Source organism: Myotis lucifugus, unplaced genomic scaffold (genome assembly GCF_000147115.1).
Source record: "Myotis lucifugus unplaced genomic scaffold, Myoluc2.0 scaffold_914, whole genome shotgun sequence".
Classification (NCBI taxonomy): domain Eukaryota; kingdom Metazoa; phylum Chordata; class Mammalia; order Chiroptera; family Vespertilionidae; genus Myotis; species Myotis lucifugus.
In genome coordinates this window covers 118,469-140,705 of record NW_005871962.1, presented here as the reverse complement: position 1 = coordinate 140,705, position 22,237 = coordinate 118,469, and the positions used below count along the sequence as shown (strand labels likewise).

Sequence of the window (22,237 nt, the reverse complement as noted above, 5' to 3'; positions counted from 1 at the left end):
CTGGACATACTTTCCCTGAAATTGAACTATGGTAGCTGGAATAGGTATCTATTATACACTAGAGACCACACTGTAAAACCTAAAAGAAGGCAGCCAGCATATAAAATGTCAGAGTCAGAACTGAAGCCAGGGTCAAGCCCTCAGAGGGCAGATGCTACCAGCTGATGGTTAATGTGCTAGCAGTAGCATGGCTTCTCTCTGGGAAGCAACAAATATACTCCCTTAGCTACAAATATACTCCCTACCTGCCCTCCCAATACCACCCCTCCCCTGGCCCAGAAGCCTGAGTCAGTTCAACACAGATGTTTTCTGGGACATCTATGTGCCCAGCAAAGCTCAGTGCTTCCCATGTTTTGTGTTCAATCATCAAAACAATGTTCAAGATCAGCACTATTATCCTCATGATGCCAATGGAGAAACAGGCACAGAGGCAAAGTAACTGGCCCAAGTTCACATGGCTCATTATCAAGAGATCTAGTATGTGACAGTGGTCTGAGTAATGCAGACTTTGTGGAAGAAAGTACCCTTAGAAGTCATTTACCATTTTACTCTCTGGACAAAGCTGTAAAGAAAACAAGGACTTGTCTATCTCCAGTTGTCTGCTAGGCATTTCCTCTGAGACAGGATTCCACCACTACCTCACAAACAGCATCCCTCAAATATTACCTCACAGCAGGCGCCAGGAAACTCTAACTGGGCTCAAACCAGAGGGCAAAGCCCCTGAGGATAGGCATCTGCAACACCAGAACAGCAAGCCTGTGGCATTCATGCCAGGACTTTCAGACAAACACATAACACTCTCAACTACAAAAGGGCTGAGACATAGGAACAGGAGCTAGAAAAGCAAACATTCTCTTCATCTTGTCTCTACATCAAGGAAGGAAACTGTGGTATGAAAAATAGTGAAGAATAAGTAATTCAAAAATCCTTTCCATTTGGTCCTGGAATGAATTATACCACCCACCATTGGTCAAAAGCTACCTAAACTCTTCCCAGTGTCCATTAGCAGAGTTAAGAACTGTGTTCAATGCTGCACCCTACACTCAGGTAAAACCCTAAATCTTTACCATGGCTAAAGGCCGCATCAACGTGGCCCCACTGCTGTTCTCTGATCTCATCACCTCCTGCCCTGCCTTTTGCTCACTCCATGCCATCACATTGATCTTCTTGTTCTTCCTTGAACATGCCAAGTGCTTATCCCTCAAAGAGTCATAGGGTTCACTCCCTCATTTCCTCCGGCTCTCTGCTTAAATGTCCCATAGCGGAGGGGTACCCCGGGCCCCACTCCGGCCCTTTTTACCCCTTGCCTTATGGAGATAGTGACCTCCACAGTGCTTATGTAACATCTATGTATTTGTTGAGGGGGTATTCCTCCCTTCCCGACTAGAATGTAAACTGCATGAAGAATAGGTTATCAGTTTTGTTCACTGCAGTATTTCATGCTTAGAATAGTACATAGTATACAGTAGGTTTTCAATACTTAACAAATGTAATTACTAGAGAGCAATGGCAGGGAGTCAGCAGAAGTACATCCTATATAAAACATAGGTGTGGCTCTTCAGGGACTGAAGGGAACAAAGGGTTTTGAAAGGTGAGGTAAAACTTTCTCCTCTGATAGACATTGGGAATAGCAGCTCCTCTTTCTCCACACTACCAACTTCCATTCCCTACCTCTTTTTTAGGACTTTGGTAAGATTAAGAATAATGGAGACCTGGCCAACACGGCTCAGTAGTTCAGCATTGACGCATGAACCAGGGGGTTACTGTTCGATTCCTGGTCAGGGCACATGCCTGGTTGTGAGCTCAATCCCCAGTAGGGGGCATACAGGAGGTAGCTGATTGATAATTCTCATCATTGATGTTTCTATCTCTCTCTCCCTCTCTCTTCTTCTTTCTGAAATAAAAAACAACAACAACAAACCACATATCTTTTAAAAAAGAAAAGGTGACCATGAATCGCTACTTCTTGAAATTGGAGTATGGGTACCTGTTACTATATTACTAGAGGCCCAGTGCAAGAAAATTCATGCACTGGAGGGGGCTCCTCTCACAGTCCAGGAGCCCTCAGGTGTGGGAGGTGACCCGGCAATCAGGGGAAGGCAACACCCCATCACACCTCTGCTGCTGCCTCTGCCAGCAGCATAAGCCTCGGCTAGCCCTGATACTTGAGTCTCGGGCTGGACCTGGGAAGCTGGGGCGCTGAGGGGACTGGGGGTCTCCGGAAGCAGGCAAGTGGAGCAGCCGTGCCCACTGAGGGCAGGCTCAGCCTTGATGCGCGCCTGCTGCCCTGGCGGGGCTGAGGGGACTGGGCACTGCCATCTTTTGGCTGTGGGTGCCACCATCTTATGTCTGTGGGTGCCGCAGGGCAATCAATTAGCATATTCCCTCCTTATTGGCTGTGGACACTGCCATCTTTGCAATGGCATGAGGGTCAATTAGCATATTTCATCTTTATTAGATAGATTCTCTATACTTTTAAATAACACTTTAAAATATCTTAAAACAGCCACAGGAAAAGGAGAGATTACCTACAAAGGAAAAAAAACTAGAATAGCAGGCTTCTAGTTAGCAACAAAGAAAGCCAGGAAATAATAGCACAATGTCTTCAAAATGCTGAGAGAAATTAATTGTTGGTGTAGAATTTTAAAACTAGTAAAGCTATCTTGCAAGGATGAGGGTAAGAAGAAATTCTTACAAACAAAACAAAATCTAAGACAGTATATTATCAAGATACCAGCACTAATATGCAATAACTTAATCAATAAAAAAATTAATAAAAAGTGTGTAAAAAAAAAGATTTCAGCCCTAGCCCTGGCCAGGTGGCTCAGTTGGTTGGAGTGTCATTCCCTACACCAAAAGGTTGCAGGTTCCATCCCCTATCGGGGCATGTACGGGAAGCAACCGATGAATGTTTCTTTCTCTCTCTCTCTCTCTCTCTCTCTCTCTCTCCCTCCCTCCCTTCCTCCCTCCCTCCCTCTCCTTCTCTCCCTCTGAAGGCAATAAACATATCCTCCAGTGAGGATTTTTTAAAAAGATACCAGCACTAAAGAAACTTCTAAATGGTTTACTCTAGAAGAATGGAGAAAAATGACCTCTGAGGGATGGTCAGAGATACAAAAAGGAATGGTGAGCATGTAACACTTTGTAAATCTATGGTTTGTATAAAGTAACAATAATAATCATAGCATATAAATTATGAATTTAAAATAGGAACTAAAATATTGGTTAAGAAAAGCCTGTAATTGGGAAAGGCGGTGATTGAAATTCATGTCAACATAGTAGGAAAGATTAAAATGTTGTACTTTAAACTCGGTTAAGTTCAACATGCATGATAAAAGTCTACTTTTTAGTATCTAGTCTGGACTAAGAATTACACTTGTATATAAGGAGGCATATATAAGAATGTTCATGGTAGCATTGTTTGAATAGCAAAAAAATTGAAATAACTTAAATATTAATATATCAAGGGCTTTATAAATATAAATTAATTTTAAAATATTTTAAGGCAGTAAAAAAGAACACAAAACTGCATGTTCTTCGGGGGGAAAGGAACCATGTCTGCCTTACACACCTCTGCAGGGTCAGCCCAGAGCACAGGATAGAGGGGCAGTGACAAAAACGTATTGTTAGCAGTGCTTTTATCTAACTGGTATGATGATAAATAATCTTATCTTTCTCTTACTTCTCTTCACTTAAACTTTTAGATATAACATTTATACTGGTAAGAGTAAACTTTTAAAATAATCTCACATGTACGTCAGGAATTGCCCCTTCCTCCTTTCTATCTCGCCCCATCCCATTATGTAACCCAGAACCCAGGTGCGAGGCCCAGACTCACCATTTATTAACAGCTGCACATCGTCCTCATGTATGGAATGCAGGTTTATCTTCTTAGCTATTAATGCTAAAGACAGAACAGATGTAAAGTCCATCCAGAATTCCTGAGCCTTTGGGCCATCCCTTTCCCCAGGCTCGGTAGTGAACAAGGACATTTATAAAATGATTTTAGCAAGGAATGTATGTAAGAGAAGCCTTGCTGGCTACATGTCAGTGTCCTAGTGAAAGAACAGCCCTCAGAGCAGCTGTGACCCAAGTGATAAGTGGAGCCTGCGCCAAGGATGTTAAACTTCATGGGGCTCCTACACCAACAGAAAGATGGACTGGGGGCACAAGGCAATAATTTGCAAAAATAAAATATGGATGGGCAATAAACAGGACAAAATACATAACCTAGCTGTTGATTAAAAAAAAATTTAACCAAAACAACAAGCTTCTTTGTTTTCACCTATCAAATTGGTAATGATTTTATAAACATATTACCTAGGGTTGCCAAATGTTTGGTGAAATGGATACTCATATACATACTGGTGACGAGAGAAAATGAATCTAACTTTTTAGAGGGCAGTTCCAAATCCTTAAAATTCTGCATACCCTTTGAGTCCAGGAACTCTACTTTTAAGCAATGTATCTTAACAAAATAATCATGATGACATGCAGAGATTTAACCACTATGTCCCTGTCTATAAAAACAAAAGATAACACAGTCTCAATATTCAAAAATAAGGACTGGTTTCATAAATCCGTCTATACAATTAAATTAATATTATGTAGTCATTAAATATAATGTTGATGAGTATGTAATGCATGTATTTGTGATAGAGCTATGTACCAAAGTTTATTATTAAAAAGTTTGCCCTAACTTTTTGCTCCCAGGTTTCATTCTGGTCAAGGGCATGTACCTTGGTTGTGGGCACATCCCCAGTAGGGAGTGTGCAGGAGGCAGCTGATCGATGTTTCTCTCTCATTTTTTTTTGTTTCTAAATCTCTATCCCTCTCCCTTCCTCTCTGCAAAAAATCAATAAAAATATTTAAAATAATCAAATAAATGAAAGTTCTATAGCTCTGCACCAGTGGGTCAGGGATTGAGCATCAATCCAGGAACCAAGATTTATGGTTCAATTCCCAGTCAAGGCACCTACCTGGCTTGTGGGCTCAATCCCCAGTAGGGACAATGAAGGAAGCAGCCAATCAATGATTCTCTCTCTCCCTTCTACTCTCTCTAAAATCAATTAAAAACATATATTTTGTAAAGTGCTATATATATGTGTATGTGCACGTGTGTGTGTGTGCATGCACGCACGTCTGTGTAGCATATTTTTAAGAAAAATAATTCTATGGTGTTCGTAGTGGTTAAATCCAAATGACGTAAGTTCTGGTATTACTCATTGTCTTCTTTCCGCCAGTCTGAATATTTTATGCTTTCTAACATAAACACATACTGTTATTATAGTTTAAAACAAAAAATATTTCGGGAAATCCATGGGGTTCCATTTGAAGCAACAGTTTTTTCCTTCCAAATGGGTACATTTCTCTTTCTAACAAAGCAGCATGCTGACAAAGTGGGTAGATGCACACAGAGCCAGGACTAAGGCAGATAGCTTACTCCTCCTCCCCAGGCTTTTCTAACACAAATTTTGGAGGCTGACAGCACATCTCAAATCAGGTCAGAGCTAGGAAAGGATGTAACCAACTTCATCATACCATGGTTCTGGCTTTGCCCTTTAGTGAAAGGTCAAGGAGGGCTTTCCTGCTGGAGAGAAGGGAGGAATTGACAGGAGGGACCACCTTACCTATGAAATGGACGGCAGCTGTCCGTACGGAGGACTCAGAGCTCTTCAGGAAGCTGAAGCTCTGAAACAGTAACTCCCCCACTAATTGTCTTTTGCATGTATTCACCTGTGAAGGCAAAGAGGAGTAATGCTGACAAGGAGAGGGGGGTTGCTGGGAATTCTACTGAAGACCGTCTTGCAGCTTTGGCCCTATCACCTTGTCCACAAGCAGCAGCATTTTCTGTCTTCAGTCAGCTTAAACGATTTGAACCTATACACTCAGACACCCCCACCCCAGCAAAAGTGCACACTCAGCAGAAAGTTCATAAAGAGAATTTTGCTCCTTGGTACCAACATGATAAGGGAGAAAACAGCCCTAACTGGTTTGGCTCAGTGGATAGAGCATCGGCCTGTGGATTCAAGGGTCCCAGGTTCGATGCTTGTCAAGGGCATGTACCTTGGTTGCGGGCACATCCCCAGTGGGGAGTGTGCAGGAGGCAGCTGATTGATGTTTCTCTCTCATCGATGTTTCTAACTATCTATCCCTCTCCCTTCCTCTCTGTAAAAAAAGAATCAATAAAATATATTTTTTTAAAAAAAGGGAGAAAACAACTGATGTAGATCCAGGAGACCAGGTTTGAATACTGGCCCTGACATTGGCCTCAGTTTTTTCATCTGAAGTGTTGAAATAAAACCTGCCTAACCTACCAATGGCTCCAATGGGATAATGGGTGTTAAAGTGTACACGGTAAAGTGCTCTATCTATGTAAGGCATTCAAATTCATAATATTAGAATTACTCATTTAGTTCCTTACCTACTCACGTAGCCCTTAAATGTTTACTTTTCAACAAGGATTCCTGCTCTATGGCCTGTTCTTGACTTCACTGAAGTCACTGAAGCTACAGACCGTTACCACCATGACTGTTGATCTCAAGCCCTGCGGACTCCTGTCTATATCTCTTCCTCTAACCAGAAGGCTTCTATCCCATTGGCATCTGTTAACCTTGCATGATGTCCCTAGCCTCTGAGGCAGAGTTTGGGACGCTAAGAGGATCAAATATGGAGATCCAGGGACTGGCATTCCAAATGTGGGTTCTCAGAGTTTGCTGATGAGAAAGAATGAGAATCAAGGAAAGGAAAGAATACATCTTCTGTCAGCCCTCTCCTCTTTGCCCACCGAGCCTGCCAGTGAGTCCATAGCATGCAGAATGCAACCGGCTTCCTCAGAGACTCTCACTCACCAAATGGTTGCATGTTTCTTCCAACACCTGCATGTGATCACTGAGGGTGGTATGCTGAAACATCTGTGTGAAGGATGACCAGCCAATCACATTCGTCCACTCAGTCAGAGCTGCTCCACAGGCCTATGGGATGGAGACAAAGAAATCCTAAGTCTCGCTCCTATAATTCTAGAGAGCCAGGCCTGCCCAAGAAACTAGTCCACAAGGGGTTTGGTTGGGATTAGTAACTGGGATCAGGGGCCTTGATCTTGTGAAAAGATGTAAATAAATTCAGGGAGGAGTACCATATCTGTCTAAGACTGATGGGACCCAATAGAGGGTAAAAGTGCTCAGATTCAGCCCGGAAAATGATACCAAAGAGGTGTAGAGCAGTGGTTCTCAACCTGTGGGCCGCGACCCCTTTCGCTGTCGAACGACCCTTTCACAAGGGTCGCCAACGACCATCATTCATATCAGATATTTACATTAGGATTCATAACAGTAGCAACATTACAGTTATGTAGCAGCAATGAAAATAATTTTATGGTTGGGTCACAACATGAGGAACTATATTTAAACAGCCAGAAGGTTCAGAACCACTGGTGTAGAGTGAATGCAGATCCCAGACTAGGCTCATGAAAGAGGACTAAAGGGAAGGGGCTCTGCTCTAGCAGGAAGGGGTTGTATCAGGCTGAGTTTGGCAGGACAAAGATCACCCGTACCTTGACCACCTCGGTGTTGTTGTCCTCTAAGCTAAGCAGCAGCGGGACTAAAAAACTGTACAGATGTTTCTTGATGGCATATCCTGGCTTGAATTTGTTGACTCTATGTAGCATGTGCCCAAGGGAAGAGATGGCTATGATCCTCACCTGGTCCCTCTCCTGCCATGAAGAGCAAAATGGAGATGAGGAGGTTATGGTTTCCCTCTGACCCTGCCTCGCTTGGCTTTCATGCACCCACATTTCATTTTTCATGTCCAAAGGACACTGCATTTACATACTAAAAAAGGCAACATAATTTGTGTAGCTGAGTAAATCTCTTTAGCCCCCTAGAGCTAATAAGCCTCCTAGAGTTATGGCACTGTGCTAGGGAAACTAAGATTATAATTTCAGTTCTGCCCTGGATCATATCTACAACCTATCACTTTATTCCTTCTGGGGATTTAGCTCAAGAATGCCAAATTTAAAAAAAATTAATTGTCCTAGTTATGCTGTAATTTTTTAAATCTATATTAGCTTGTGTTAATTAGCAAGGATCACAAACAGCTAAACTTTATACACTTTCAAGAGTATAGTATATATTAACTGTACAAATATTTTTTGAGCACCTATAATGAGCTAGCACTGTACTAAATAGCAGACATGATGGGACAAGACAGTTCCTGAATTTGTAGGATACGAAAACAGATATTTTAACAAGTTGAATTATATTTTGCACAAAGCACATAATGGCTAAACAGAGAGATGATTCAATGTTAGTATTTTAATTAAAAAAACAACAACAGGATCCAATACAGTGGTGGAGTAGGTGGAAGTTACACTTACCTCCTCCCAGAATCAAACCAGAAGTACAACTAAATTTTAGAACAATCAACCTAAGTTACCAATTGAAGTCCAGCTGAACAGAAGTCTTATGACCAAGGATTTACAGAAGAAGCCACATGGAGACTGGTAGGACGGACTGAGGCTCAAAATGAGGTGGCCCCACACGTGCAGCAGTAGAGAATCTGGAGAGATATTTCACCTACAAAGTCCACTGTCAGGAGCAACGGGCTCAACCCAACACAGGCTCCCCAGCCTGGAGCACCACAAAAGGAAGAGAAACCCACCTAATTCCTGGCTGTGAAAGTCATCAGAGATTCCATCTACTAGGGAGAGAAGGGAGTCTGCCAGAAACCCAGGAGCCCTCTTAAAAAGTCAGTGCAGAAAATGTCATTTCCAGCCACTCACCATGGGCTTAAGCGGAGGGAAAGTAGCTCAGAGCAGACTGGAATCATACAGGGAGAGAGTGGGTTGTGTGGCTTCAGGGAGAGAGCTAAAGGGACAGCCACCCAGGTCCTTGTGTTGAATCCCTCTCCCACCACAGTCCACAAATGTCATATTTTTTGGGTTGACCATTCCCCTCCACAGGGCATCAGCCTGGTGGAATGCATTATTACTCCCTCCCAAATACCTGTATCCCTGCCCTGCCAAGCTCCCACCAGCCAGCCTGAGCTGGCAGTGCAGACTTTCTTGGAGGGATCTTTAGGATGTGTAGGCAGACAAACGGGATGTCAGAGACTGAGTTCTGTGGCTTTAGGGTGAGGGTCATTTTCCCCCTCACATGCTGACTGGAGCCACCATTGCTGTGCAAAGCGCTCTATCCACATGACCAAATATTGGTCTGTTTTAGCCCTATAAACTCTGCTGGCCTCACCCTGATGATTCCCTCAGAACATACCCCATCACAAATGTCTGTAGGCCCAATGCAGGTGACAGCTGGCACCTGACTTTGGTGTACAATGAGACATTTGCTGAGTGGCCTCAGAAGCAGTACTGGCTTCAAGTTAGTATATGTATCAACCTGGTGAATACCACTGGCCCCAACATGAGAACCTACTTCAATTTGCATATTGCCAGAGGCAATTCCAGTGATTGGGCCTAACAGGAAGCCAGCAGGCAAAGGCATATCTTGGAGTGTCTTGGGACTTTTGCTGACCCCTCCCATGGGTTTGGTGCTGATGGAGGCCAGACATGGCATGCACTTTGGCTTCTCCCATATGCACCCTTATCCTTCAGAGGCTGCCACAAAATGTGGATCATTTGTAGATCCTAACAGGTAGCCCAGGGCCAGTCACAGGCAGCATCTGATATTCACCAGCACCAGAGTCCCTCCCAAGAGGCCTCAGAACCTGGTGGCAGGCTTCAGACCACATTAGAGAACAACCCAATTAGCCCCACAAGTGGCACATTGAAAGGAAGATTTTGGCAGATACCAGACCCTGCTGTGGTGAATTCTACTTCATGGGGTTAGGCCCTGCCCAGCAGCTCATACAGTGAGGTCATGTTCAATCCTCATAGTCAGGCAGCCTGAATGTTAACCCCACCCATGGATGCACCAACAGCAATAAGGCTGAACTACAGCCCTGGCTAGTGTGCTTCAGTAGGTTGGGTGTCTTCCTGAGAACTGAAAGATTGCCAGTTCAATTCTTGGTCAGGACACATGCCCAGATTGTGGGCTCAATCCCTATTAAGGGAGCGTGCAGGAGGCAGCTGATCAATGTTGCTCTCATACTGATGTTTCTCTCTCTCTTTCTCCCTTCTTCTCTCTCTAAAAATAAATAAAAAATCTTTTTAAAAAATACCCTACTACAAAAGAGGGTTCACATAACACACTCCCAGAACACCTTGCTCTAGTGATCAGGGAGACAGCACTACCAAGCCCCACAGGACACCTACGAAATAAATACCAAGATTGGGAGACATAGGAGATCTACCTAATATAATAAAACAAATACAGAGAGGTAGCCAACATGAGAATACAAGGAAACATACCCCAAATAAAATAACAGAGAATCCCCAGAAAAAGAACTAAAAACAATGAATGCAAGCAATCTACTAAATACAGAGTTCAAAACAATGGTTAAAAGGATGCACAATAAACGCAGGGGAAGAATGGATGAACTCAGTGAAAAAAAGAAAAGATAGTAATAGGACACAGAAAATATAAAAAAAGAACCAGTGAAAAATACAGAATACACTAGAAGGAACCAACTATAGACTAAATGAAGCAAAGGATTGAATTTGCAATTTGGAAGATAAGGTAGCACAGAATAGCCAATCAGAGCAGTGAAAAAGAGAGAGAGAGAGAGAGAGAGAGAGAGAGAGAGAGAGAGAGAAATTCTTGTTGTTAATCTTCATCTGAGGATATCTTATCCAGTAACTTTTGGAGGGAGTGTGAAGGGAGTGGGAGAGACAGAAGGAGAGAAATATTGATGTGAGAGAGACACATGGATTGGTTGCGTCCCACACACTACCCAACCAGGGCCAGGTATTGAACCTTTGGCCAGAATTGACCCTGTGACCCTTTTGTCCATGGGCCGATGCTCTAAGCACTCAGTGAATGAGCCAGGGCTAAAAGAAAATTTTAAAAAATGATAATGCCATAAGGGGCCTCTGGGACAACATCAATATACCAATGTCTGCATTATCGGGGGCACCACAAGGAGCAGAAAGAAAGCAAGGGATTAAAAACCTATTTGAAGAAAAAATGATGGAAAACTTTCCTAACTTTGTGAAGGAAAAAGACACACAAGTCCAGGAAGTGCAGAGAGTCCTATACAAGATAATCCCAAAGAGAACCACGCCAAGACATATCAAAATTATGGTTTTAAAAAAAACCTCTCAGGAAAGTAGATATAGAGAGAACATATCATAACATAATAAAGGCCATCTATCACAACCATGCAACTAACATCAAACTCAACAGGGAAAAACTAAAAGATCAGAAACAAGATAGAGATGTCCATTTCCAACACTCTTAGGCAACATAGTTCTGCAATCAGACAAGAAGAAGAAATAAAAGGCATCCAAATTGGAAAGAAATAAAACTGTCATTATTTGCAGATGACATGATACTCTATATTGAGAACCCTAAAGATTCCAACAAAAAAAACTACTAGAATTTATAAATTAATTCAGTAAAGTATCAGGATACAAAATAAATATTCAGAATTCGATTGCATTTTTTCCTTTTCTTTTTTCATTTTAGTTGCATTTGTATACACCAATAATAAACTATCAGAAAGGGAACCTAAGAGAACAATCTCATTTACAACTGCATCAAAAATAATATAAAATAAAATCCCTAAGAATAAATTTAACGAAGGAGATAGATGAACCATACTCAGAAAACTATGGAAGACATTAAAGAAATACACTGAAAAAGATATAAATAAAAGGAAGGTTATACTGGACAGGAAAAATTAACATAGTTAAAATGTCCATACTACCTAAAACAATCTATAAATTTAATACAATACCTATCAAAATATCAATGTTTTATTTCCCAGAACTAGAACAAATAATCCACAAATTTATCTAGAACCACAAAAGACCCCAAATAGCTAATAACAATCTTGAGAAAGAAATACAAAATTGGAGGTATCATGCTACCTGATATCAAACTATACTGCAAGGCCATAGTAATCAATACAGCATGGTATTGGCAAAAAAAAACAAAACAACAAAAACATATCAACGGAACAAAATGGAGAGTCCAGAAATAAACCCTCTATGGTCAAAGGAGGCAAGAACATACAATGGGGGTAAAGACAGTCCATTCAATAAATGGTGTTGAAAAAATTGGACAGACACATGCAAAAAAAAAAGAAAGAAACTAGACCACCTTCTTACACCATACACAAGAATAAACTGAAAATGGATTAAAGAGTTAAACCCATAAAACTTCTAGAAGACAACATAGTAAAATCTCTGCGGGACCAGGCATGCCAGGGCCAGATGCTGCTTGTTTGGGGTTTGTGAACCTTTGAGATATTTCTAGGAATGTTGGCATATGCCAAGACAAGCTCTTTGTATGGAACACTGTTAGGCAGGTTAGTGGAGACTCAGATCTGATGCTTGCCTACACATGCATGGGGAGGGCTTAGCAAAGGAACAGTAGCTTCTGCCAGCACTTCCTCTGGGAGACAGCTGCCCTTCCAGCCTTTCCTTGAAGCCAGATAAGTCAGTTCTACCTCTGGCTTCTTTTGAGGTACTGCCCCAGGGCTGGAGATCAGAACAAGTGAACCCATCAGCGAGTAATTCCATGCAAAGGCCCTTTAAGAGGAATGCTTGGGATTCCAGGAGCCTTGCCCCTCCACCCTCCAACGCCCTAACCCCAGACTCATTGAGCAACCATCTCTAATGGTTTTCTTAGTCAGAGGTGAGGGACTTCTCTTGCCAGCACTGGAACTGGAGAGCCTGGTGTGGGGCTGGGACACCTACTCCACAGTGGGAGACTTCACAGCTGAGATATCTCTCCCAATCTTTAACCAGTACATGTGGGTGTGGGACCAGCCCATTCCAGGCCTCTGCCCCTCCTACTAGCCTTGCTGTGGCTGCTTCTGTATATCCTTAGCTATAGGGCTTTTGTTCAGCTAGAGTTCAGGCAGGTATCAATGATGGTTGCTCTGAAGTTTAGTTGTAATGTGGTCATGGGAGAAAGGGAGTACAGTGTTTACCTATGCTGCCATCTTGACTGGGAGCGAAAACTACGGAGTTTTAACCAAGTAAATGTATATGACTAGGTGAATGTTAAAGCAGCACCTAGAACCCAAATTTCACAGCCTTTGCCTGGGTCAGCGTTCTTTTCACTTTCTAGGTTGCCATTATAATGGCCATTTACTATTTCTCAGGCCATAAATCTTGACTTCCCATTCCAGCAATATGGAAGATAACCTGACAACCTTCCCATTATAGACGTCTTAAAATGCAAAAGAAAATATACCAAGAAATATTTAAATAACTACAATTTCAAGAAAGAGAAATTCCCAGGGCCAAAGATAAAGAGGCTGCTAACACTCCAGCGCCCATGGGGTAGAGAGATATCACTGGTTTCTATGACCTAGGGGCCTGGCTTTTCCTATCTATTGGTCTCCCCAACCTGCCCAGAAGGCAACCAGAAACTGGGAAGCAAGCACCATAGGCTGACAGAATGCTCCAAGAGAAGTTGTCTAGTTAATCTCAAAGAGCCAGAAAGGGAACTCACACTGCTCAAAGAGAGGGGAAATCCCTCAGTTCTTTTTCTCCTACTGTTCTCTCATGCCACAGCCCCCACACAAACCAGAGGGAACCTATAGGAGCCAAAACTCTGAGGGAGGGAAACCTTACTTTCCCTTTGAAGGAGCTGAGGCCCCAAGAGGATGGGCAAACCCCCATTTCTTTATTTCCTCTCTCTGCCTTCATGCCACTTGGCCCAAATGTAGGCACAGTCACAGAAGTCCCTGGCATTGCAGGCTAACTAAAGCCTCAGCTTTATGGCCAAACGAAGAGAAAAAGGGAGCCCCAGGGAACTGTAAAATCAGGGAGGTCACAGAGAGGGAGGACCTTGGGAAAGTGAACATTCAAAGGGACAATGGCTGGCAATTCAGACTGACATTGAAATCACATTGTGCACACAGAAGGCTAGTCAGAACTTGCAGCCTGAAGTTAAATAGGCCAGTTGCCTTCTAAAGCAAAACTATGAACATCCTCCTTAGGATTTCAATGAGACTCAGAGTCACATAACTTAATATTTATAAAGATACGATCAAAAATCACTCTGGCCAGTTTTTCTCAATGATTAGAGCATCAGCCTGTGGACCAAAGGGTCACAGGTTCAATTCCTGGTCAAGGGCATGTACCTCCATTACAGGTTCGGTCCTCTGATGGAGCAGGAGGCAACCAATCTACGTGTCTTTCTCATATCCATGTTTCTCTCTCTCTTTTTCTCTTTCTCCTCTCTCCTCCTTCCACTCTCTTTTATAAAAAAATCAATAAAAAAATTATCCTCAAGTGAGGATTAAAAAAAAATCACTCTATATATGAAGAGCCCAGAAAAACTTGACTCACATGGGAAAAGCCAATTGAGATGAAACAGTTAAGATAAAACAGATACCAGTTAAGATGAAACAGATGTTGGAATTATCTGATATAAACCTTCAAGGAGTTATGATACAAAATACTCCAAAACAACACTGAATAACCTTGTAATCAATTCAGAAATAAAAGCCTCAGCAAAAAAGGAGACAAGATAAAGAAAAATGGGAAATATTTAAACTGATAAATACAAATTATCAAAACACAGGTGTCAGAGGAAAGACACAGTGAACTTGAAGACCAATAAAAATATTCCAACCTGAACAAGGAGAAAAATTATTGAAAATGAACTGAATCTTGGGACCGATGGGACAAGAGCAAAAGGTCCAAACTTTCGGTCTCAGATTTCTAAAAGGAGAGGAACACGAATGTGCTGAAAATGTTTTGGAGAAATAATGGCTACAAACTTTTAAAGTATGGTAAAAGACATAAACATAGAGATTTCAAAAAATTCAGGCTAACCCTAAAGAAATTCATGCCAACACATCCTAAACTGCTAAAAACTAAAGACAAATGTGAGACAAAATAAAGACATTTTCAGAGTAAGACTGAAAACATTTGCTATTGACAGACCCTCACTGAAGAAGCCACAAAGAAAAAAGAAGAAAATGAATCTAGAAGGGAGGAGAGACCTATAAGAAGGAAAAGTAAATGAAGAAATGTGTAAGCAACATATGGGAAAATCTAAATGAGTATTGACTGTATAACATAACAGCAATGGTGGTGATTATGTTAAAGACCACATTTGGGGATTTTCAAAGAATGTGAAACTAAACTACTAGACAATATTAATTAATAAAACGGGGGTGGTGTAATCAAGCTTCTAAGGTTCTTATATTGTTTGGATGAAGGGTAAAGATTATCTTTAGGCTTTGTCAAGTCAAATATACATGTTGGGTTTAAAAGTAACTGAAAAATGGATGAATCATGGTGTGAGTGTCCAGGCTCTTCGAGATTATGAGGCTGATACAAAAATAATTCAAATCCAAGGTTCAAATCTTAAAAATTGATAGATGCCAGAACAGGAATACTGTAAGTAAGCATACATCTCTGATGTGAAGTCCCTTCAACTCAAAATGGCTCTGATTGTAAAGAGGCTTAGACATGGAATGGGCTGTTACTGGCCTGGGTAGTTCAGATTTCTGAGCCTTTGGGTTTTGTAACAAGCCTCCTAGCATTCTAGGGTCCCTGTGCTATTTGGAAGGAGGGTAGAAGTTATGAGTTCTTCCCCCACTCTTTAAGTTTGCAGGAGAAGATCATTGGAGTCAGAACCAATTTTACATCAGTATGTCACATTTCCCCTAAAGTGGCTCCTTCAGGAAATTTGTGGTAAGAGAGTAAGTGGGTGAGTGCTACATCTGTATGTAATAGGGAGTGAATTTTGCACCTGTCTAATGCACTGCTTCAAGTAGCCAAGTCTCCTTTTTTCTGCCCCTCAGTGATTTTAGCCTTCCACCCAGTCCCATAGCCCCGCCCCAGCACCCTTAATTCAGCTTCCAGGGTTCACCTTCAGCCCCAGCCCATACTATTCCCAACTAATCCTAGGGACTTAGACCCATACATCATTGATGAGTGGACGCAGATGCCTGGAGATGCTGCAGAACATCGCCTTGACCTCTTCTCCATGCCCATGGTAGATGATGTTCCGTAGGGCCTTCACTGCCTGAACTGTCACCCGTGCCTCACTCTTCAGGAAGTCTCGCAAGGATGGAAACAGGCTCTTGACAGACTCTGACTGTTTGAAAGAAGGCAGAGATCACTTACCATGTGGGTTTCATGCAACACTTTAGGGACAGGGTTTTGAGAAAACAGGTGGTGCCTAAAAGAAACAGACCTAGGGAATCTAGGGGCTGGATGTGCAGAGGAAGTGGAAGGCTGGTGCTCAGGGTGTTTGGGAGGCCAGATGGCCAGGCTATGTAAGTCTGTAAACTGGATGTTGTACTGCCCTAGAATGAGGGGTTGGGAAATTTACTAAGCTCTGGTTAATTAAGAGACCCCAAGGGAAATAAATTAAGTGGTTCAGAGACTAACATTTGATTCCCATTGGGCCCCCCACTTTTACTTGACTTGGATGCAGTGCCAGGTTACTGATTCCACGGAGTCCAATTTCTTTCATGATGAGGTTGGGCTCCTTGGTCCACTTGATTAGATTGCCCACAAAGTCTTGTCCCAGAGTCTGAGCCACTGATCGATGCCAGAGGAGCTGTGGAAACAAGGTTACTATAACCATGGATGGAGAAAAGGTCATGGGTACTTGGTGTTTCTCTAGCTACCCTCAGGCCCCATACTCAGGTAAGAACTGTGACCAGTTGAGAGTAGTAGTCGATCTGTGCACATGGGGTAGAGCCTATGGCAATGGTGGATAGCGCTGATAACATTTAGCATTTTGGGCAAGATCCTGGGATCCTAAAATCATTCTGGGAGGAATAATGCTGCTGATCCTCTCCCCAGGCTTTCCCTGCATTTTTATTTTTTAAAAAATATTTTTATTGATTTTTTACAGAGAGGAAGGGTGAGGGATAGAGAATTAGAAATATCGATGAGAGAGAAACATTGATCAGCTGCCTCCTGAACATGCCCTACTGGGGATGTGCCCACAACCAAGGTACATGCCCTTGATCAGAATCAAACCAGGAACCCTTCAGTCCGCAGGCCGACACTCTATTCATTGAGCCAAACTGGTTAGGGTGTTCCTTGCCTTTTTTAAACCAGGCTCTGAAGTGGCACGGAAGCAAACCCCACTCAATTCTATTCTTTCCACTTTCTGGGGCAAGTTATTTAACATTTCTGTTCAAGTTCCTCAGCTACAGGGAATGAATGGCTAGGGCTGTGGTCCTCCCTCCAGGCTTTCACCTGTGCATAGACGGCCCTGGCCAAGGTCTTCCGATGATTATCTCCGCTGTCAAGGAAGGTCTTGGCAAGTTTCAGAATTCGGTGCAGCATGACTGCTTCACAGTTCTTCACAATGCCACTGGGTGGGGCAGAGGAAGCCAAGAGTTGCTGGGTGGGGAGTGGGCAGTGGTGGAGGGGAGGTGGCAAGGGAACAGTATGCACAGAACAGAGAAAATGTGAAGGCTGAGGTCTGAGAGATGAGCAAGGGAGGGTTACAGGCTGCTGTATTTGAGTGCTGGACCCTGGAAAATTGGGATTGGGGGCTAGAGTGGTATTGGGCATGCTGGGGAAATGGTCCCACCTTGTCAGGTCCATGATCCCTCTGTAGTAAAATTTAGAGGAGGACAGATGATCCCAGCACTTATGCTCATCTGCATAGACCACCACTCCATCGTATGCGGCTGCGAAGAACACAAGCTTCACCACCTCCAGGGCACAACTGAAGGCCAATCGTCACGAGGTTTGTGAAAAGAAAGGAACAGAAGGATGGACAAGGTGTTATGGCCTAGTTTGCATCCTTGTCCTGGCAAGCCAGGAGACAGTTCTCTAATCTGGTGGCTAGCTGGATCCTGCTTTCCAGCTGATGAAAACACATGGCTCTCTGAAACCCATCTCCAATTGTGTCTGCTCACCCCTCAAGCCTTGGTGCTCATCCAACCACAGAGTCTTATAAAAGAGACTATAGAGATGTGCTAGTGCCACAGCTCAAATTCAGCTCTCCATAGTGTAGCAGGGTTAGGATACCTCTTCACCTCCACACCCACCTAACCAGAATGTCTCTGCTTACTGGTTTTCTTTATTTTTTTACTGTAAGATTTCACTTGAATAGAATACCCTGAGGTTTTTTAAAAAGGTCTGAAAACCACTTATTTAGGAGTTCAACACCCTAAACTGCAGTGGTGATTTGCACCAGATGGCGCTGTTAGTGACAAAGCTAAGCCAGAGGTGATCCAGATTCGAATGGCCACAGCTGCACGGAGAGAATTGAATCTCTCATGTGCCGAGTCATGAACAGAGATGTGAACCGCTGGGTGAAGCAGAGGAGTGCATGCAAGGAAAAGGGTAATGAGAAACATGAAAATATGTGGGGACATTCCAGCACGTGATGTTGGGGCACCCACACCGACATTCTAGCTCTGTGCTGCTGTCAGTCTCTTCTTCAGCTTCCCTAGGGGATTGGCATCCAGTTGTCCAAGACCCTCTGGAGTTGACTAGTCTCATTCCTCCATCACACCACGGTTAGGCTTACCTAGTGGAGTCCAAGGTCTTGCCTGAGCCCCCATCCTTCCTGTAGACTACCACATTCTGGGGGGTCTTTTGCTCAATCACCCAGAAGAGATGACATAGCACAGCCAGCAATAGCCGGGGGTAGAGTTCCAGGATGGCCTCCCGGCACAGAGTCCCGGATAGCATCTCACACAAGGCACACGCCGCCTGGGGAGGACACATGGAAAGCAGGAAGCAGAATTGACTAGGTCTGGTAAAGACATAAATGGTCCCACAACCCACACACTGCCCCTCCCTGTCAGTGCCCAAAGGTCACAGTGCACTCTGACTGAGGTTTCTAAGAAGCATCCAAAGACTGAAAGCCCACAGCTCATCCCTGGGGAAATGAGGGGCCACACACATGTAATCTGCTCTCTCTTTATTCCCAAACATTAAAAACAAAAAGGGAACCAACTCTAATTTTTCAGCAGAAAATAAATTGGGCCACCCCATTTCAGACAACCAAACTTCATCCTCTGCGCCTAGCACCGCATGCCCCTGGCCAGGCCCCCAGAAATATGGGTGCCAGACCCAAAATCAGGAGATAGAAAAAGCTGATTAACTCTGAACATCAGTTTCCTTGTCGATGAAATGGGATTGATTCCTGCACTTTCTACATCATGGAGTTCTTGGATGTACAAAGTTCAAGTGCTAACCGTATGTGCAGTACTAGTGAGTCCAGTGTTAACAGTCTCCTCTTAACTGCTCCTTAACAACTGCTCGCACCCAACAGATGCCCTTTAATCATCAGCTCTGCACACAAGTCCCAGACATAAGTCCTCTGCCCACCACCCGCCCTCCCCATGCTGACCTTCACGGGCTCTAGAGCTTTCTCCGTCGTGCCCTCTGTGGAGTGGTTTTCCAGGATGCCTATCAGCAGCTGCAGGACTTTGATTGTGGTCTTTCGCTCGGTGCCGAACACCTTCCACAGGGCCAGAATGGTTCTGCAGGAGCCAGGGACAGCTATGTCATGGGCCCTGGTAATCATATTCTAGTACCAATCTGGTCCTGAGCCTATGAAGGGCCAGTTCTCAGGTTCTAGAGGGAGTGAGGCCCAAGAGGACTTGGCCAAAGAACATGAAGTTTGATTGGCATCAAGAAGAAAGCATCCTTGTGCAGTGATTTTTAACATGGGCTTGGGTTGGAGCAGGGGAGGGTTTACTGGGATGGAGTGTGCTCCTGGGTGTGGGAGAGGTACCTATCCCAAGGGAGGGGCCTGTTGAGCAGCAGGGGCACAACGCTGTGGGTGCTGTTGCCTGCCAGCAAGCACAGGGCCCGAAGGGTCTCCTCCTTTGTGTTGGGCTCCAGCTGCAATTTGAGCCGTTCCAGGATGCCCACCACAATTTCCTCAACCTGCAGGGGAGAGCCAGAAAACCCCGTCAGTCCGTCTTGACTTCCTTCCTTCCTCCTCCCTCTCTACTGAGTCCTCAAACTCAAGGGGCCTAGTTGCAATCCTGTCCCTGACTCTCTTCTTAAGGCAGAGTTCCGGGGTGCCAAAGGCCAGAGCAGCAGTGCCCACAAAAGGGAGCTCGGGCCAAGACCCACTAGAGCAAATGCCTGCCCAGAACCCCCACATCCAGAGAGGTGGTCTGAGATTCCTCAGGAGACAGAAGACCCTCCAGAAGGAAAGCCAAAGCCCTGGAGGCACTCAGGCCTTTCCCTCCCAGCTAAGGTCAACTTCCAGCCCTGAAACTGCAGGGACAGTGGCATTGGATGTGGAAGACCACAGGGTTCTCATCTGGTGCTCAGAGCTCTAAACTATGGACCTCTGGGAAGTCCATTTCATTGTAATATCTCAAGGACTGTCATGGTGCCCTTCCATTTCTGGTACCTAGGCCACGCCAGTCACATAAATGAGTGGAGGCAAAGGGTGTCTGGGGATTCAGATAGAGAAGGGGGTGGACAGCTCATGACACATATAAAGAGGATGGTGGCCACTCAGAGAGTTGCCCTATGTGACCCCATTTTAAAGTTGTTTTTTTCTTAGTGAAGTGAGGAACAGATTTCTAAATGCTAGGCCTTCCCATATTTATGCTAGCTTAAAAGAACATTTATACATAGGTCAGTCATTCTGTGAGCTTCCTTGTTTCCAATCCACAGCCTTACCCCTTCACATAGGTCTAAGCTTCCAGGGGGTCGGGGTGAGTCCCCCAACAATGCCTACACCCCTGCACATGGCTGTCATTACTGAGGAATCGGCCGCCCAGATAGGAGGCACTGCAGTTACAAGCTCAGGATTACAAATGTCAGAGCTCAGTGGGACCACAGAGGAAATGTAATGCAAGCCTACATTTTAGAAGTGAATGAATTAAAGCCAGCTGAGGAGAGGGACTTGGCTACAGCCCTTTGGCTGCTTGGTAACAGAGCCAGGACATGAGCCAGTGCCCCTGACATTCAGGGCAGAGCTCCCACCCAGCACCACACTACCTTTATCAAATCTGAGCCCCGCTTTTTCATGACAGCGCTCATCAACTGGGCTGCAGCCAGAGACACCTTAGCCCTGCTGCCCGTCAGCTCCTCCATGGCTGTCAGCACCAGGTTGGTGAGCTGGCTCTGGGTGAAGTACTCTGCAAAGGCCTGCAACAGGGTGGGATCACATGGTGCGATGAGTCTGGATGCAGGGCTCCCCCTGCCTGAGACAGCCTGTGCCATTCCTCCTGGTGAGGGAGGGCTTCTCTTGGGAGCTCCTGTGCTTCTGTCCTAGGCTTGTGCTATCTCCCTAACTCCTAGAAGACCCTTTCCTGGGGACAGAGTCCTGGGGATGGAAGGGAGGAAACAGTGGTCTCAAGTGCAATGTGGGGCTCAGAGGTCAGGGGGTGCAGAGGCAGAACCCCGGGAGAGGAGGGCTGGGGCTAAGATCCTCAGTGACATCTCTGAGTCTACACATTGCTCACAAAGCAGCATTAGCATGAAGCAAATGCTTCTGGGGGACAGGGAAAGACAAGGATCAGGACCATTGATGCTCAAGGAGGGACAAATAGTAGCATGTGATAGGAAAATTTCCCCCAAAGGAAAAGTTCACATCCAGTAATAGAATGGGGAGAGAGACAGGATAGGAGTCCCACCCAGGAGTCTATAATAGCGTGTAAATGAGACGCCCAGGCTTCCCTCACTTTGTCTCTGGTCCTGCTCCCTCACCTCGGCAATTTCAAAGGTGTTGTTATAGAACAAGTTGGCACTATACACTTCATCCATGTCCTCTTCTATCCACAAGCCTTGTATTTTCTTCTTCATCTCTGAAACAGAGACACCCAGCCCCACCTCTCAGACACTCAGAAGGCATGTTAAACTCCCCCTTTCCCACCTTCTAGCCCAAAGCTCCTACTGAATTAAGTCAGCTTGGGGCTATGTATGTCCTTTGGGGCTGGGAGTAGAGGAATGGGCATTAAGGTAAGAAATGGTGGGAGCTGAGGTAAAAGACAAACTATCTTGCCTGCCTCAGAGCAGAGATAGAATTGGGTAAAAGGATGGGGCTGAGCCAAAAACGAAGAAACTAATTCCAAAGAAGTATTTCCTATGTAGGTATTTTTTCCCAAGAGATTATCTGTAGATGTTTGGGTGTAAGTTCCTCAATGGAAATGAGGTACTCAAGCAGCTTCTTGGCTCTCACTGTCTTGGGACGAGTGTGTGGGG

The 22,237-nt window shown here is 44.2% G+C and overlaps 1 protein-coding gene across 1 annotated transcript in view; it reads right to left on the bottom strand.

The window, feature by feature from the left end:
• LOC102438492 (maestro heat-like repeat-containing protein family member 1) overlaps window positions 1-22,237 on the bottom strand; it is a 48,371-nt gene that overhangs the window by 2,391 nt on the left and 23,743 nt on the right. Inside the window, exons 21-33 of the mRNA XM_023747577.1 lie at window positions 21,743-21,840; window positions 21,032-21,181; window positions 19,803-19,957; window positions 19,416-19,548; window positions 18,588-18,772; window positions 17,640-17,777; window positions 17,300-17,417; window positions 16,509-16,649; window positions 16,008-16,181; window positions 7,553-7,711; window positions 6,852-6,974; window positions 5,631-5,736; window positions 3,839-3,904 (exon numbers count right to left, since the gene is read on the bottom strand). Coding sequence (XP_023603345.1) covers window positions 3,839-3,904; window positions 5,631-5,736; window positions 6,852-6,974; window positions 7,553-7,711; window positions 16,008-16,181; window positions 16,509-16,649; window positions 17,300-17,417; window positions 17,640-17,777; window positions 18,588-18,772; window positions 19,416-19,548; window positions 19,803-19,957; window positions 21,032-21,181; window positions 21,743-21,840 — 1,746 coding nt within the window. The remainder of the gene's footprint in view (window positions 1-3,838; window positions 3,905-5,630; window positions 5,737-6,851; window positions 6,975-7,552; window positions 7,712-16,007; window positions 16,182-16,508; window positions 16,650-17,299; window positions 17,418-17,639; window positions 17,778-18,587; window positions 18,773-19,415; window positions 19,549-19,802; window positions 19,958-21,031; window positions 21,182-21,742; window positions 21,841-22,237) is intronic.